Source organism: Corapipo altera, unplaced genomic scaffold (assembly GCF_003945725.1).
Source record: "Corapipo altera isolate COAL_440 unplaced genomic scaffold, ASM394572v1 22b, whole genome shotgun sequence".
Lineage (NCBI taxonomy): Eukaryota > Metazoa > Chordata > Aves > Passeriformes > Pipridae > Corapipo > Corapipo altera.
In genome coordinates, this window is record NW_020884876.1 from 23962107 (window position 1) to 23975537 (window position 13431).

A 13431-nucleotide genomic window follows, 5' to 3' on the forward strand; every position below is an offset into this window, starting at 1 on the left:
CTGTCTAACTAGGACATGTTGCAAAGATTTTTTCTGGTAAAATAACTGTGCTCTCAGATAGGAAGATATTTCAGATCTCCACAGCCTTCTGGCTGTATGGAAGTAACTAAACATGTGTTGACTAAATCTTTACTTTGCTGGTGTAAAAATAATACCAAAACAAGAAGAATAATTATTGGTCTTCATCTTTGCTATTTATGTTCCTCAGAGGTTTTCTTGAAGGAAAGGGAAATAGATTTCCTCAACTTCCACTTTCCTACATTACAAAAATCCCAAATCTGTCAAGTCGTGCATCAGCAAAATTTCTCATCTGTGTGGTGCTACAATGAGCTGGGTGAAGAGTAGCTGACTGAGAAATAATGAAAATGTTTTGTGGAGCACCTTGCTTTGGTGCTTGATACACACTTTCACAAGTCTCTATAACCACCTTTTATACTGCCCTATACGCTGAAAGGATGTGCTATCCCTAGTGAATTACAGGGATCACATGGACTTTGAAATGTATGGTATTCTTCCTCTGAACTTTATTTTTCTGCAAAGTCAGTGTTGCCAACTCTTTCCATGTATCGTAACTATCATTTTCTGGTTTGTAAAATGATAGCTTAGTACAGTTTTTCACATAGATGTGATTACTTCAGAATATTGTCTTCATTTTGGAAAGAAAAATTTTACCAGTGTAGCTGTAACCATGAGCTTTTGTAATCCTTCACCTGTCTTCCTCGTAGCAGTAGGACTATTCTTTTTGAAGTAAGCCTCATGTGGACCTGCTGGCTTCTCTCTATTATTTATTTATTAGTCATTCTGAATCAAGCATCAGCCTTTTCTAATGGTTCCCACTGTATGAAGTTGTTGGGTTTATTTTCATAACAAAGGTTATGATGAAAAATCCAAACCTGATTTTGTTTTACCCTCAACTCTCCAAACTGAGATGTGATCTTTGCTAAATCTATTACTTTTTTGGTCGTATATTTTCTATTTAAACATGTAATATTGGGTGTTTAAGTTTGAAAAGATTGTATGTAAGGATTGTGATAGGGGCAGGATTTGGGAAACAAGCAAGGTTTGCTTGCTACAAAAGTCACTTGTGGAATTGTTATAAACTTAGGTGTCTTTAAAAGCATAGAGTCTGAGCCAGATGCTGATCTATAGTTGCCAGCTGGCATTTTGGGATACAAATGGCAATTGTTTTTCAGATACATCTTTTACTTTAACATGGAGGAACATAAGGAAATCGGCACTGCCTTCTGTGACCATTCATCGCATCTTTAGAAGTCACTTTTCCTTCAATGATTGAGTGGTTTAAGACTCTGGTAATACTACTGCTTGTACCATTTACTGCATAGTAAACGTTTCATGTCAAGGGCTCTATGCTTTAGAGATACCCTATGCCTAGAAGTTTAGATGCTGGTGCATTCACATATAAGGGAATGATGGTCCTTGCCTAGAACATGGTTTGGAACTGACTTAACAAAACACCCCCAAGCAGCTGAAGATCTGATTTAGTGCCTTTTATGGTAAAGGAAGAGTATCCTAGCTGCAGTTAATTCCCTTATCTCCTTTTTATATGTTATCTGATTGTTTTCCTGGATCTGTCAGACTGAGATAGACTTTGTATGCATTTGTTCAGATGGAGTCCAAAAGAGAACAAAATAAAGATTTTTTTTGGAGATCTGACTTCAATTGATCTTAATTCTACTCCTACATTTTATGAGTTGACTCCTTTTGGAGAAGGAGAGAAGAACGTGAGATGTGGTTTTTGCTTCAATGTAATGTTGGCAATGTGAAGTGTGGAAAAACATGTATATAATGCTATGGAAGTTAAGTTCTTTATTGTATATTTTGAGGTTGTTGTCTTGTTTTTTCTTTCATTAGGTCTTTTTCTCCTGTTGTCACCTGTGCCTATGTTTCTATTGTGTTACTTATATCAGAATGTATAGTCAGTGAGAAGAATGCAGTCTCTGATCTGATTTTAAATGAGGGCTACTTTGTCTAATCTTTAGTGATTGAAATTTTGTTGATTTCATTGCACATTTTGGTCCAATAAAGTATTCCTATTATATTTTTTACATATGAGCCAGCTGAGCCTAAAATGCAAAAAAAAAGACTTTTTTTTTTTTAGAAGTTAATCAGGGGCAAGATTGAAAACTGGGAATATGGATGTGTCTTTCCTGTTCGGTGCATTAAACCAGATGGCACCAGAGGTTTCATTAAAATTGTGCTTTATAAGGTGTGCTTGCTTTTCAAAAGGACTTTGTTCATTTGCTCCCCCATCTTTTTGGATGAATGCTGGATGTCCTAAAGGAATTCAAGGTGCAATGTATGAATTCTTTTGTTTTATGAGGAGCAGATACACTTAAATCATTCAGAGTGATAATGATCTGAAAAGTCACCTGTCTTTGTGGTCAATCTGCTGCATATATGAAGTTGTTCTTTATCTGTGCCTTTATGCATTGTTTTATGGACTTTTTTATCGTACATTACAAGTTGAGACCTTCATAAAAACATAACATCATCCGTGTTGCTTTTAAAGTCATGCTTGCAGTTTAGAATTTTAAAAAAGGAATGAAAGGACTTTGAGTTTCCTCAGATGACCAATATGAACTTGTTGAAGATATCCTGTGTGAAATAACTCTGTGCATGAGTTAGAGACTTCCTGAGGACTCTGTCTATAAAATTCTTTTTTTTTTTATTTGTTCTCTGCTTGTTGCATTCCCTTCCAGTTCATTTCATTTTGATAATGTGAATGCATTTCCAAGTAAATTGGCAGTGTTTACAATCTCAGTCCCTAGTGCCATTTTTTAATCAAACACATAATAAAGTGCTAAATAAACCATTCCCACCTGCATCAAACTCTTTATGTTCTATATAGGGTATTTTGTAATTTATTTACCCAGGAAGACCCAATTTATCTGCACATCTGGTTTTCAACCCAGTTCTGCTTTTTATCCAGTTTTCCAGCTGGTTGATTGAGGCATAAGGAGGTCAGATGGCTTTCTTGAGGTCAAGGTAGTGATTGTCTCAGCTGGGATTATACCCAAACTTTATCCATTGCTGTAACCACTTGGCCACACCACTCCTAACCAGTCTATCCACATTGTTGGCGGTAATGGAACTAACTGCAAATGTCATTTTCTTTGTTTTATAGTTTTGCTTGTATTGAAATATTGTCACTTTTATTAGTTCAGAAACATTACATCTGTTAACAACCTGGTTCCCTTCTACTTTGAACAGACAATTTTTTGTGATGAATCTCCTTCCTGAATTCCAAATGGGTGTTTGTTTCGTGAGTTCTGGAGTAGTGATTGATGATGTTGCTGGTTTGTGTTGCTCTGGTGTGCTTCCTCAGGGCAGACCTTGTCTGACACTTCTCTTTGGAAGAGGAACCCATGTTTTTGCTCCTGTGTATCAATGCCATAAGCTTCATAAGACTCCTGGTTGCTGAGATTCAATTCCTCTAGAGTTTAATTGTTTATAGCAATATTACAATGTTAGAACAAGATGCACAGAGTTGATAAAGGACTTATTTAAGCATGCACTTCTCTGTATGTACCCATGGATTGTGAGTCTGAGGAAAGAGGAACTCAGAAATATGGTATCATCAGCATAATCTTATTCCATTTAGTCTTGCTCTATCTTCCTGACAGAGGTCAAAATAGTTGTGGTTCCAGTTTTTATTATCAATTTCGTCTTTCCTTGAGTGGCCACTCCATTGAAGAAACATGACTTAGTACTAATCCACATACGCGTCTGTACTACGTACAAAAATTACAGGACACTGTACAGTTAAGTAGATAATGAGTCTTGCTTTCTGATACCAGTCCTGTGTTGTTTTTGAATTCCAGTGGGGTCTCTGTTCACTTCACTAGATGAAACACTGTTATTGAAAATAGTCCATTAAGTGCTGATTGCACTTTCAGTACTTTCCAGGCACAGCTTTCTTCCTTCTACGAGATGGATTAGGCACTCCATATTGACTGATACAACATGAGAACATAAAAGGAAATGAAATTTACAACTGCCTCTAACCACTTAAAAATACCACAGATGTATTTGTAACAGCCAGAAATTTCTCCTTTCCCCATGCTTTTGCTTCTGCCTTGACTTTGCTTCCAAGCCCCAGTGATTTTTGCTCCTGTTCTGTTGTCCAGGTACATCAGTGTGTTCTGATTTAACTGGTGCTTGTAACACCAAGATCATGGGTTTGATCTCTGTGTGGGCCATTCACTTAAGAGTTGGACTTGATGATCCTTGTGGATTCCTTCCAACTCAGAATGTGATTCTGATTTCAAGCTACATCTACCTTGGTCACAGTCATAAAGAGGATAGATGGCGTAGTCTAGGAGAAGGTAGGACTGGAGACAGTAAGCAAGCAGAAAGATCTTTTGAGATACCCAATTACTCTCATATTAAACTATTTTATTGCAGCACTGAGAAAGGATGGAGAAGATGTATTTCCAGTTAATGCTGTGAACGCACTTCTCTTAAGACAATGAATGGAGTGAATTTGTGTGCCAATTGGCATTGATTTTCTTTTAAACTGTTTTTTCTAAGGTACTACTCAGTCACTACTGGGTGAATATGATCACTCTTAGCTCTCCAATCCCCTGATTAATTTCGGGGCTTATTGTCTTCATTCCTGATAAATCCCTCCTTCCTAACTTCTCTGTTTATTCGTATCTGATCCTTTTGAGAAAGGTAAGACTCTTGGTATGCCAACTTCTTCTAGTACTTTTCCCTTCTAGTACTCCTCCCTTTCACCCTAGCCCAGAAGCTGTTCTCAGTCAGATGAAAGAATGTCCTGGGTGCACTGAGAAGAATCTTTGCTTCCCCCCTCATCCTGCCCTGTCTGAATCCAAGAAGTGACAACAGTGTCATAAGCAATCAGATTATTTCATATGTGGGTTTGCAGAACCACAAGAGGTTGAAACTCTGCTAAAACATCTGTTTCCTGACAGGTTACGTTTATTATTCCTGAAGTAAACTTCCAGAAAATGACTTTGTGTCCTTAACAGTAAGAATTCAACAGACTGGAGATCAGGCTGACTGCTAAGTGGAAAAGTTGATGGTTTTTGTGAAGGCACAGTACAGCCACCTGTGTACTATTACATTGTGGAAATTAGTATTACGTTTGTCTGGTATCATTTTGGTATGACAAATTCTGGAGGTAATAAAACAATCCTCATTTTTGTGACTTTTTAAGTCGACTTCCCTTCTCTCTCCACCCATGAATGCCATGCATATGCCACTCTTAAGCATGCTGGGTTTTGTACTGTTGGCTGAACTTGCTTGTATTGGCTTGTAGAGATTCCCCCCCCCCCCCATACATACAGGATGAATTTCTGAGGGAGGAATTCAGTTATCCTTTGTGCTTCCTTTTCTGTGGTTTTATACATTCAAGTTATAGCCCCAAACCTGGTATTGGTTTTAATCCTTATATTGTTTTAAGTCTTGATTTCTAGTACGAAGGATCACAAAATGGCCCCTCTTCATGGCGATGTTTCTTCTTCTCCAAACCAGGAAAAAAGCAGGCAATGATTAAATCCAAGCAGTTTAATTTTATATTAGTGTACAGTCTTTTCATTTGAAGATAGCCCCTTTTCAAAAGCCTAGCCAAGTAGGCTACAGCTGAGTAGATTTTTTGGTATCCAGACTGAGGATTAAAATGAAGGTGGCTCCTTGAACATTTGCTGGTAGTTGTAGCAAGATCATGCCTTGTCTTGTCTGTAAAGTGTTCCTTTTGCAGAGAACCTGCTGTTTCTTCTCTTGCTCATCTTGGTGGAGAGGAAAATAACCTTAAACCAAGTTTGTTAGGAGAGCTGGGAAACTGCAGTGCATCTCACAGTTACATGTTTTTACTTATTGCCTCCTGCTATATTGCTTTGAGCAGTGGAATGATTTCCTTCACCATAATGTAAAGTCACAACTGTGATCATCAGCTGCTGAGATGAAGAGGGTATTTCATGCCACACAACTGTTGTCATGGCTCCCATTAGGTCAGTGGTGTTGCATGGTTGGTGTCAAATCTGCCATGCTTGCATATGGCTGCCTCTTCTCCTGTGTTGTTTCTAGTGCTTTTGCTGTAGGTTTTCCCTCTACCTCTTATTAAAGGAGGGTAGTGAAACCTCTGCAGTTCCAGAGGCCCAAAGAGCTAAACCACTGCCCTAGATCTGTCATAGTTCAGCACTAGCTAGTCAATTGAAAAACAGGCTTCCAGATAATCAGGGAAAAAGTTTCTGAATCTGCTCAAAGCTCACCACCAACATTGGATTTTATGTGTCCTCCTCTTTTAGGACTGCGTTTTCTTTTTCTGTTTACATTTTGGGGTTTTTTAAATGTCTACTCATGCTGAAGCCTGAAAGCAGCTTCATGAGTGCACCTTCTCCACTTGCAGAATGCCGTTGAAAGGCTTGTGGTGTTGACAGTGGCTGTACCTGAGACCCGCTGAAGGAAGGAGAGAGCCTTGGTACTCACCTGCAGCAAGGCTGGGAACATTTGCTGAACTTGACCTTGGGGAGTTTAAAGGAGAGAGATCTCTTGTTATTGCTAGCAGCTACAAGTTGTTAGACCCTTTGCAATTAAGTGAAAATCTCATGTGTAATAACCACACAGTGTGTTTTCCCAAGTAAATAAGAACTACATATGTGCAGCACTATGAAGAGCTTGTTATACAGAGTTCTTTGTCTCCTGGGGAGGTGGTGTGTGTGCTGAAGGACAAGGGTTAGGTACTTGGCTGAACACTTCTGCCCAGCAAGGTGGCATCAAGAGTTTAAGAGCACTGAGAATTATATGCAGTGAAAAGTAATAATAATTTATGTGTTCGTGATCGTTGTAATGGCATCGAAGGGTTTATCTTAAAGAGCAAAGAATCCCAAAGCAGTATTTTCACGCATTTGTCCGTGCTCTGGTTTTGTATGAATTGCAGAGGATGAAGAATAAATGGGTGGCTGAGGCCCCCTGGCGCAAGCAGAACACACTGCACTCCTCAGGCAAACGGCCCCAAATTGCACTTTGTATTTACTTTTATTTTTTAATGCGTTATATTTATTTTTATTTTTTAATACAAAGAAACACTTTCTAGGCTAAAATATCTCATGATGTAATAATTTTTATATGCAGTTGTTTCTTTACTGGAAACATGAATACTCTTTTCATTTATTTTTCATGTCTTGTTTTGCAAAGCTGTGCAGAAAATGAAGGAGGGGACTCTATTTGCAACAATTATCATTAATATTTGCATTACAAGCAAAAAAAAATATACAAGGAAACTGAAAACTTATAAGGTACTTTTTTTTTACCACAGTTATATCTCTGCTCAAGAATGACTGGGAGAAAAAACTACACAGCTGGTAGTCTGTAATGGTGTCTGATGCTGTGGTAGAGTATTTAACTTGGGGGTGGGAGGAATGGGGAAAAAGAAGTGCTAGTGAAGGAGGAGCAAGACTGTTGTGGGGTGTTGTTTTGTTTTTGTGGTTATTAGCCATGAGGTTTTGGTCAAATCACTAAGACCTCGAAAATCATTTTCAAATGCTATGATCTAAGATACAGTAGTGTGGACAGATGATAGAATAGATTCCCTTTGAGCTTAAAATATAGCTTAAAAGAGTATATTCACAACTAGTGTAAATTAGTACCGAGCTCTTCTAGGAAAAAGATTATCATCTAGAGAATAGCTCCATGTAGGGTAACTTAGTTGTGTCTCTTTTCAATATTTCTGTGTTGCACTAGTCTCAGAATTTCTTGGAAGTGTGACTTTTGTCAAAATCTAGGTATTTTCTCTTGGAACAAAGTTTTGTCATTCCATCAGGTATGAATAGCAGGTAATGAAGGTGTATAAATTAATTAATTTGGTTGTTTAGTCAGCTAGTTGGTTTGTCACTCTTAAGTAGTCTATAATGCTCCTCCTCATCTTGCTGTTGCACAAATTTTTAATAAGCAAGAGAAGGTGATGACATCCTCTAGAATGCTATTATATGTTACTGCTTAACAATGAAATAAAAAAAATAGAATGTAAAGCTAGGACTTTATAAGTAGATATGCTTTGCTTTTTGGTCATTTTATAAACCAGTGCCTTCAGAGAAAAAGTTGCCAAACAGACCTGAAACGTCTGAGGGGGAGTGGGCGGAATGAGGAGAGTGAAAAGTTAAAGGGAATTTCTCTGGATGACATGAGATCTGTGGCTTTTGTTCTTATTTTGGGCACACTTGGGAAGACTGTTACTCGTGGTCTCTGTATAAATTTCTGATCACTTGTTCGCAGAAACTCCTCTGTCTGTCAGTTCTTACAGTAGATAATAACTGTTGTTAAAATACACAGTTATGTCAAAATGTTCTGGGTGGTAAACCTCATTGTTTCTTTCCAAAGATGATGAGGTTGATACTTCCAATGTTGTAAAACAATATGTGCTGAAAATGAAATTTTCTTACCTTTCTTTTGTTTCTTATTTCACATTTGGAGATGACTGAAGGCTGTAGGTGTGATCTAGGCAGGCCTCTATTTTCTAAATAAGTTCCAGTTAACATCTGAGTTTCAAAACCTCATTAGGTGAGGTATTGAATCATAGTTTCTATCACAGAGAGTATTTTCTACTTTGGCATCATTTTCTGCTGTTCTTAAGGACCAGTTCAGGATGAATCAAAACCCTAGATTTTGGGGAGTTGTGTATAGCACTGAACATATCCTACTATATTCAATAGTGATCCCTTAAACTGTTCTGGAATTGTAAATGTCTCATTTGTGTTTGGAATAGTCGTGGAAAACTATATTTTCACAGATGAAACGTTCACTTTAACATGTTGTTGGTTTTGTGCCTTTTTTTCAGTTCTTCAAGGGTCTTATGCATAGCATATGAGGTTTTGCAAGGTTTGCAGTATATGAATAAACATGGAATGGTCCACCGAGCACTCTCACCTTGCAACATTCTTTTGGATCGAAAGGTACAGCTACATGAATAAATCGATGGCTTTGTTTGCTAATAACAAGTAGCATTCTGTGTTGTATATGGAGACTGGGCAGTCTCATATCTACTGATGGGGAGAATAAAACCTCTGTATCTGAAAAGGTGTTGGTTTTGTTTATTTGTTTTTAAACTACAGTTTTCCTCTATTTCTGAAATTTCAAATGTATTTCAGAACTTATTTATCTATTTTCATATTTTCCTTTATCCCAAACCACATTTTTTTTTCTCCCTTTTTTTCTGAAAGTGATGACTTAAGTCTATTTGTCATCATTGTAATTAGTTACAAGACCTTCCTGGCTGTTTGAGTAGAAAAATACTTCCTATGGCTATTTCGATGTTAATAGTTTTTCATGGTGATATGATACTTGACTTTTAAGATGTTAACATATTTCTTTGTTCATGTTAAATTATTCAAACTTCAGTATCTCTCAATTCTGTTAGACTATTGAGTTGGCAGTGTGGAATACTGGTTCTGCTTGTAAGAGTTCAGAGAAATTAATAGCTACTGTTGTACTCAGAGCAGCTGCTTAATTTGAACAGACAGCTAAAGAGCTTAGCCTTTCTGCATAACCCCTCTCTCCTTCCCCTTGCTCAGTTTAGATAGAATAACTAGATCCTCCCCTTGAAGGCAGAAAGAGAAGAGAGGACAAAGGAAATAAGAAACATGTATTTTTTTATATGCTTGTAAACAAATGAAAATCATAATAATGCTGTAACATGCAAAAGTACTCTAGGATTTTAAGATATTCCTAAAATCAATAAAAGAACAAAAGAGGGCCGTGAGACCATAAACTTCTAAGCTCTCCCCTGCCCTTTGAGTAGCCTTCTGTGTTGCACCATCTGGAGGCTGGCTGAGTGTAATTCAAAATCCAGCAATAAATAAGACCTCAGTTTAACTTCTATGCCAATTTTTTTTTGTTTTGATGTTTACTTTCTGCCTCCACAAATAAAATCAAGCACTTGAAAAGACTTTTTTTTAAATAGGACTTGATAGAGGTAGGGAGAGCAAGATAGTAATGAGTTAATGGAGGGACTGGACAAGCACAAGCAAGATTGGTTAAATGGAAGAGGTGAGGCAATAATGGTCATGTTTAGGAAGTTCTAGGAGTCAAACAGGATTTTGAAGAGTTTACAAACAGGAAAAATGTTCAGTAGAATATTTAAGCCCTTTTGATTTACTGTAACTTAGAAAGATCTGATGTTCTTGTGTGTGTTCAGAACAAAATGATTACTTAATGCTCTTGGGAAGTAAAAAGCCTTAGAAACAAGGACCTTTGTAACTTGCAGTGAACTTTTGCATAACAGATGATGCAGAAATATGACAGTGACTTTTTCTAGAAATCTGTCCTCTTGACAGCTAGTGCAAGTTGAAATTATTTTTGATCTTTTTTCTTTTAACAAAAATGCAGATTCTTGCAATGTCAGATTCTACTGCTCTTGATAATTTATTTTTTCCTTTTCAGGGACATGTGAAGTTGGCTAAATTTGGACTCTACCATATGACAGCTCAAGGTGTTGATGTTGATTTTCCTATAGGGTAAGAATGTAGTTACACAATAACAATATATCAGTTATATTTTTTCAGGAAATATGTTTTGAGCAATCATCTTTAAAAATGTGCTGTATGCGCAGGTTATAGTTTGTTATTTTAATGTATATTGTTGCATACACCCCTTACACAGAAGCTTCTGATAATGTCATTTAAGAGCTGAAATGGATGGAAAACAGATAATGGGTACTGTGCAAGCATCTTGCTGTAGCTATTTGTTGTCAGTCCCTGCTGCCTGGATTTGCCTTCAAATGCTAGTAGTTCCCTGTGACCTGGATTCCTAATTTCAAATTTAGGTAAATGCACAATCAATGCTTCATTATTGCATACCACTGTAGGGTTTTTTGTCTCATTTATCATTTTGTGATTTATTTTCAAGTGATCCTACCATCTGACCAAAATGGCATGCTTTATTGCAGTGGGGGTTTTGCCACTTTTTGGTTTTTTGAGGTGTCATGTTGTTTGCAATTGAAATACTGGCCTGATTCCCAAAGACGGGGCCAAAAAAAGCAGTGGTGTTTCCTTTCAAAACATGATTTCAAATTTTTTTTTTAGTATTGTAATGAATTGTTGACAGAAAAAAAAGTGATAGTATTATTTTAAAATTATCTAGAAGGTATCTAGCAGGTGAAATATGCCCTCAACACCTTTTGTTACTTTTTTTGCAAGTTCAGATGTTATTTAGTGGGAACACTATTGATGAAGAATACTGCCACAACCGCCAAATACGAGTCTAAGATAGACTAACTTAAAACACTAATGCTGAAACTCAATGTGCATTTTCTCTGAGATATGTAGACATACTATTTTGAAAGCTGCCATTTCCTCTCACAAAAAGACTGAGCTGGTGATTGAGATTTGACCTTTTATGTAGTAAACACTATATATTTTGCAATTGGAGTGAAACTTTGCTGTAATGTGTAGATTTTGACTGAATAAAATAGAATGATCTGCTTTGTATTCTAGTTTCTCAAAATGCAAAATTGTTCTGATTATATAATGGAAAGGCACGCTTCTTGGACAGACAGGATGTTACTTAATGTTGCTGCATTTTTCTAGGTACCCATCATATCTGGCACCTGAAGTGATTGCACAGGGAATAGTCAAACCCAGTGATCATACTCAGTGTGAGAAACCTCTGCCTTCTGGCCCTAAATCAGATCTGTGGTCTCTTGGTATAATATTATTTGAACTTTGCATGGTATGTAAGAAGATAATTCTCTTGATTTTAACTCTTTGGGAATAGTTTAATTAACTTGATTGCTATTGAATATGGGATTAATGACACTTTGCTCATCGCTCAAGCACAAATATCAGAATATGTTAGCGTTCCTACCTGGACAGTATTGGTGGTTGTTCTAGTAGTAGGATGCATATTGGTGTGTAGGATGCTTGGTATGAGTGTATTGCTTGGATGAGTGTATGTGTTAACAATGAAGGATGGCTGCCTGTGGAGCCACAAGACCACAACTACCGGGCTGTTCCAATTGTGAGATATTATCAGTGTTATATATTTTCTTTCTGATGGCATGAAACTATTTCTGCTATAGTGGGGTAGATAACATTTTTTGTTCTTACAGATACTTTTGATACATCTAAAATTCACGTGTAAAAACTTATTTCACTGTTGTTGTATATAGATGGGATACGATGTTATCTAAATATTTTCATGTAGTAGTATTCTATGGTTGATTTGACTTTGTTATTTGTTTAGGGGAGAAAATTATTTCAGAGTTTGGAGATAGCAGAAAGATTGAAATTTATCCTTATGTTAGGTAAGTAGCACAAAACGAATTTTTCAAATTTCCAAGCAGTTCTACAATTAGAGTTTTACAGACTAATCAGCTTGTGATGCTCAGACCTAAAGCAATTTACCTTTGTCATCTTTCATCTCCAGAATTAAATAGGCATTTGAAGCATGGTTGGTTTTCTAGGGAAAGTACAGAGGTGGGTGCCAGGAAAAATAACCTTGGAAAAGCTGTATGTTAACATAAGGGAAAACTATTAAAAAAAAAAAAAACATGCTCAAGAGTGGTGGTCATTTTCATCGTTATTTGTTGTTTTGTTTCAGAAGGTTTCTGAAATAGGTTAGGAATTGTATGATGCTAAAGAAAACTGTCCCTGCACTAGCAGTGCTTGTTTAGTAACTGCCAGGTAGCGAGAAGCAGGACTCAAATAGGAAAACAGAAAAGAAAAGAGAACTGGGAAGTGTTCTGTTGGATCTGGGCTTGTTTCTGGCTTCACCTGCAAACTGTAAAACATTACTGTAGATGTGGAATTCTTGCTTAATGTAAATAAATATGGAACTGGGACTGGTTTTGTGTGTTTTAATACTTGATTTCTGGTGGGGTTTATGTATAACCATGGGGAATGGAAGGGCACGAATTTGCGATTTGAGGCTTTAACAGTAAGTTATTATTATCCAGAGCAAATAGTAATATTCTTAAAGTTAATTACTATCAGGAGAAACATCTTTTTCCTTCAGCAGTTAGCGCTTAGGTGCTGAAATTCTGCCTGTTTTGGAGCTTTGTTAACAAAGCTTCCTGAAACATTTCTGTCCCCTTCAAGTTGAATTCAAGTTGTGAGTAACCTTTAACCACTGCAAAACATTTAGGTCCTGGCTTGGGAGTTATTTACTCAATAATGTGATGAAAACAAGTTCTAAAATACCACTAGTGTTATCTGTAAGTAGCAACAAAATGAAAAATTACTTCAAGATTCTATATGCAGGTACCTTTAAGGGATTTTTTTTTCATTTATAAGTGAAAAGACTATTTGAATTTATTTGACAGAGACTGACAATCTGGAGCTACTAAGCCTGCAAGAAGATTTTCACTGTTAGCTTAGAAGTGCTACTCAACTTTCCTTAGGCTTCAGTTTTCTGTCTGCTTAGATGATAATAACTTTCCTTTCTGATTTTGATAGT

At 36.8% G+C, this 13431-nt stretch overlaps 1 protein-coding gene across 6 annotated transcripts in view; it reads left to right on the top strand.

Moving 5' to 3' along the window:
• TBCK (TBC1 domain containing kinase) overlaps positions 1-13431 on the top strand; it is a 97863-nt gene that overhangs the window by 18163 nt on the left and 66269 nt on the right. For all 6 annotated transcript variants that reach the window (XM_027635905.1, XM_027635903.1, XM_027635908.1 and 3 more), the window contains 4 exons: positions 8819-8933; positions 10420-10493; positions 11565-11706; positions 12220-12280. In XM_027635905.1, the coding sequence (XP_027491706.1) occupies positions 8819-8933; positions 10420-10493; positions 11565-11706; positions 12220-12280 (392 nt within the window). The remainder of the gene's footprint in view (positions 1-8818; positions 8934-10419; positions 10494-11564; positions 11707-12219; positions 12281-13431) is intronic.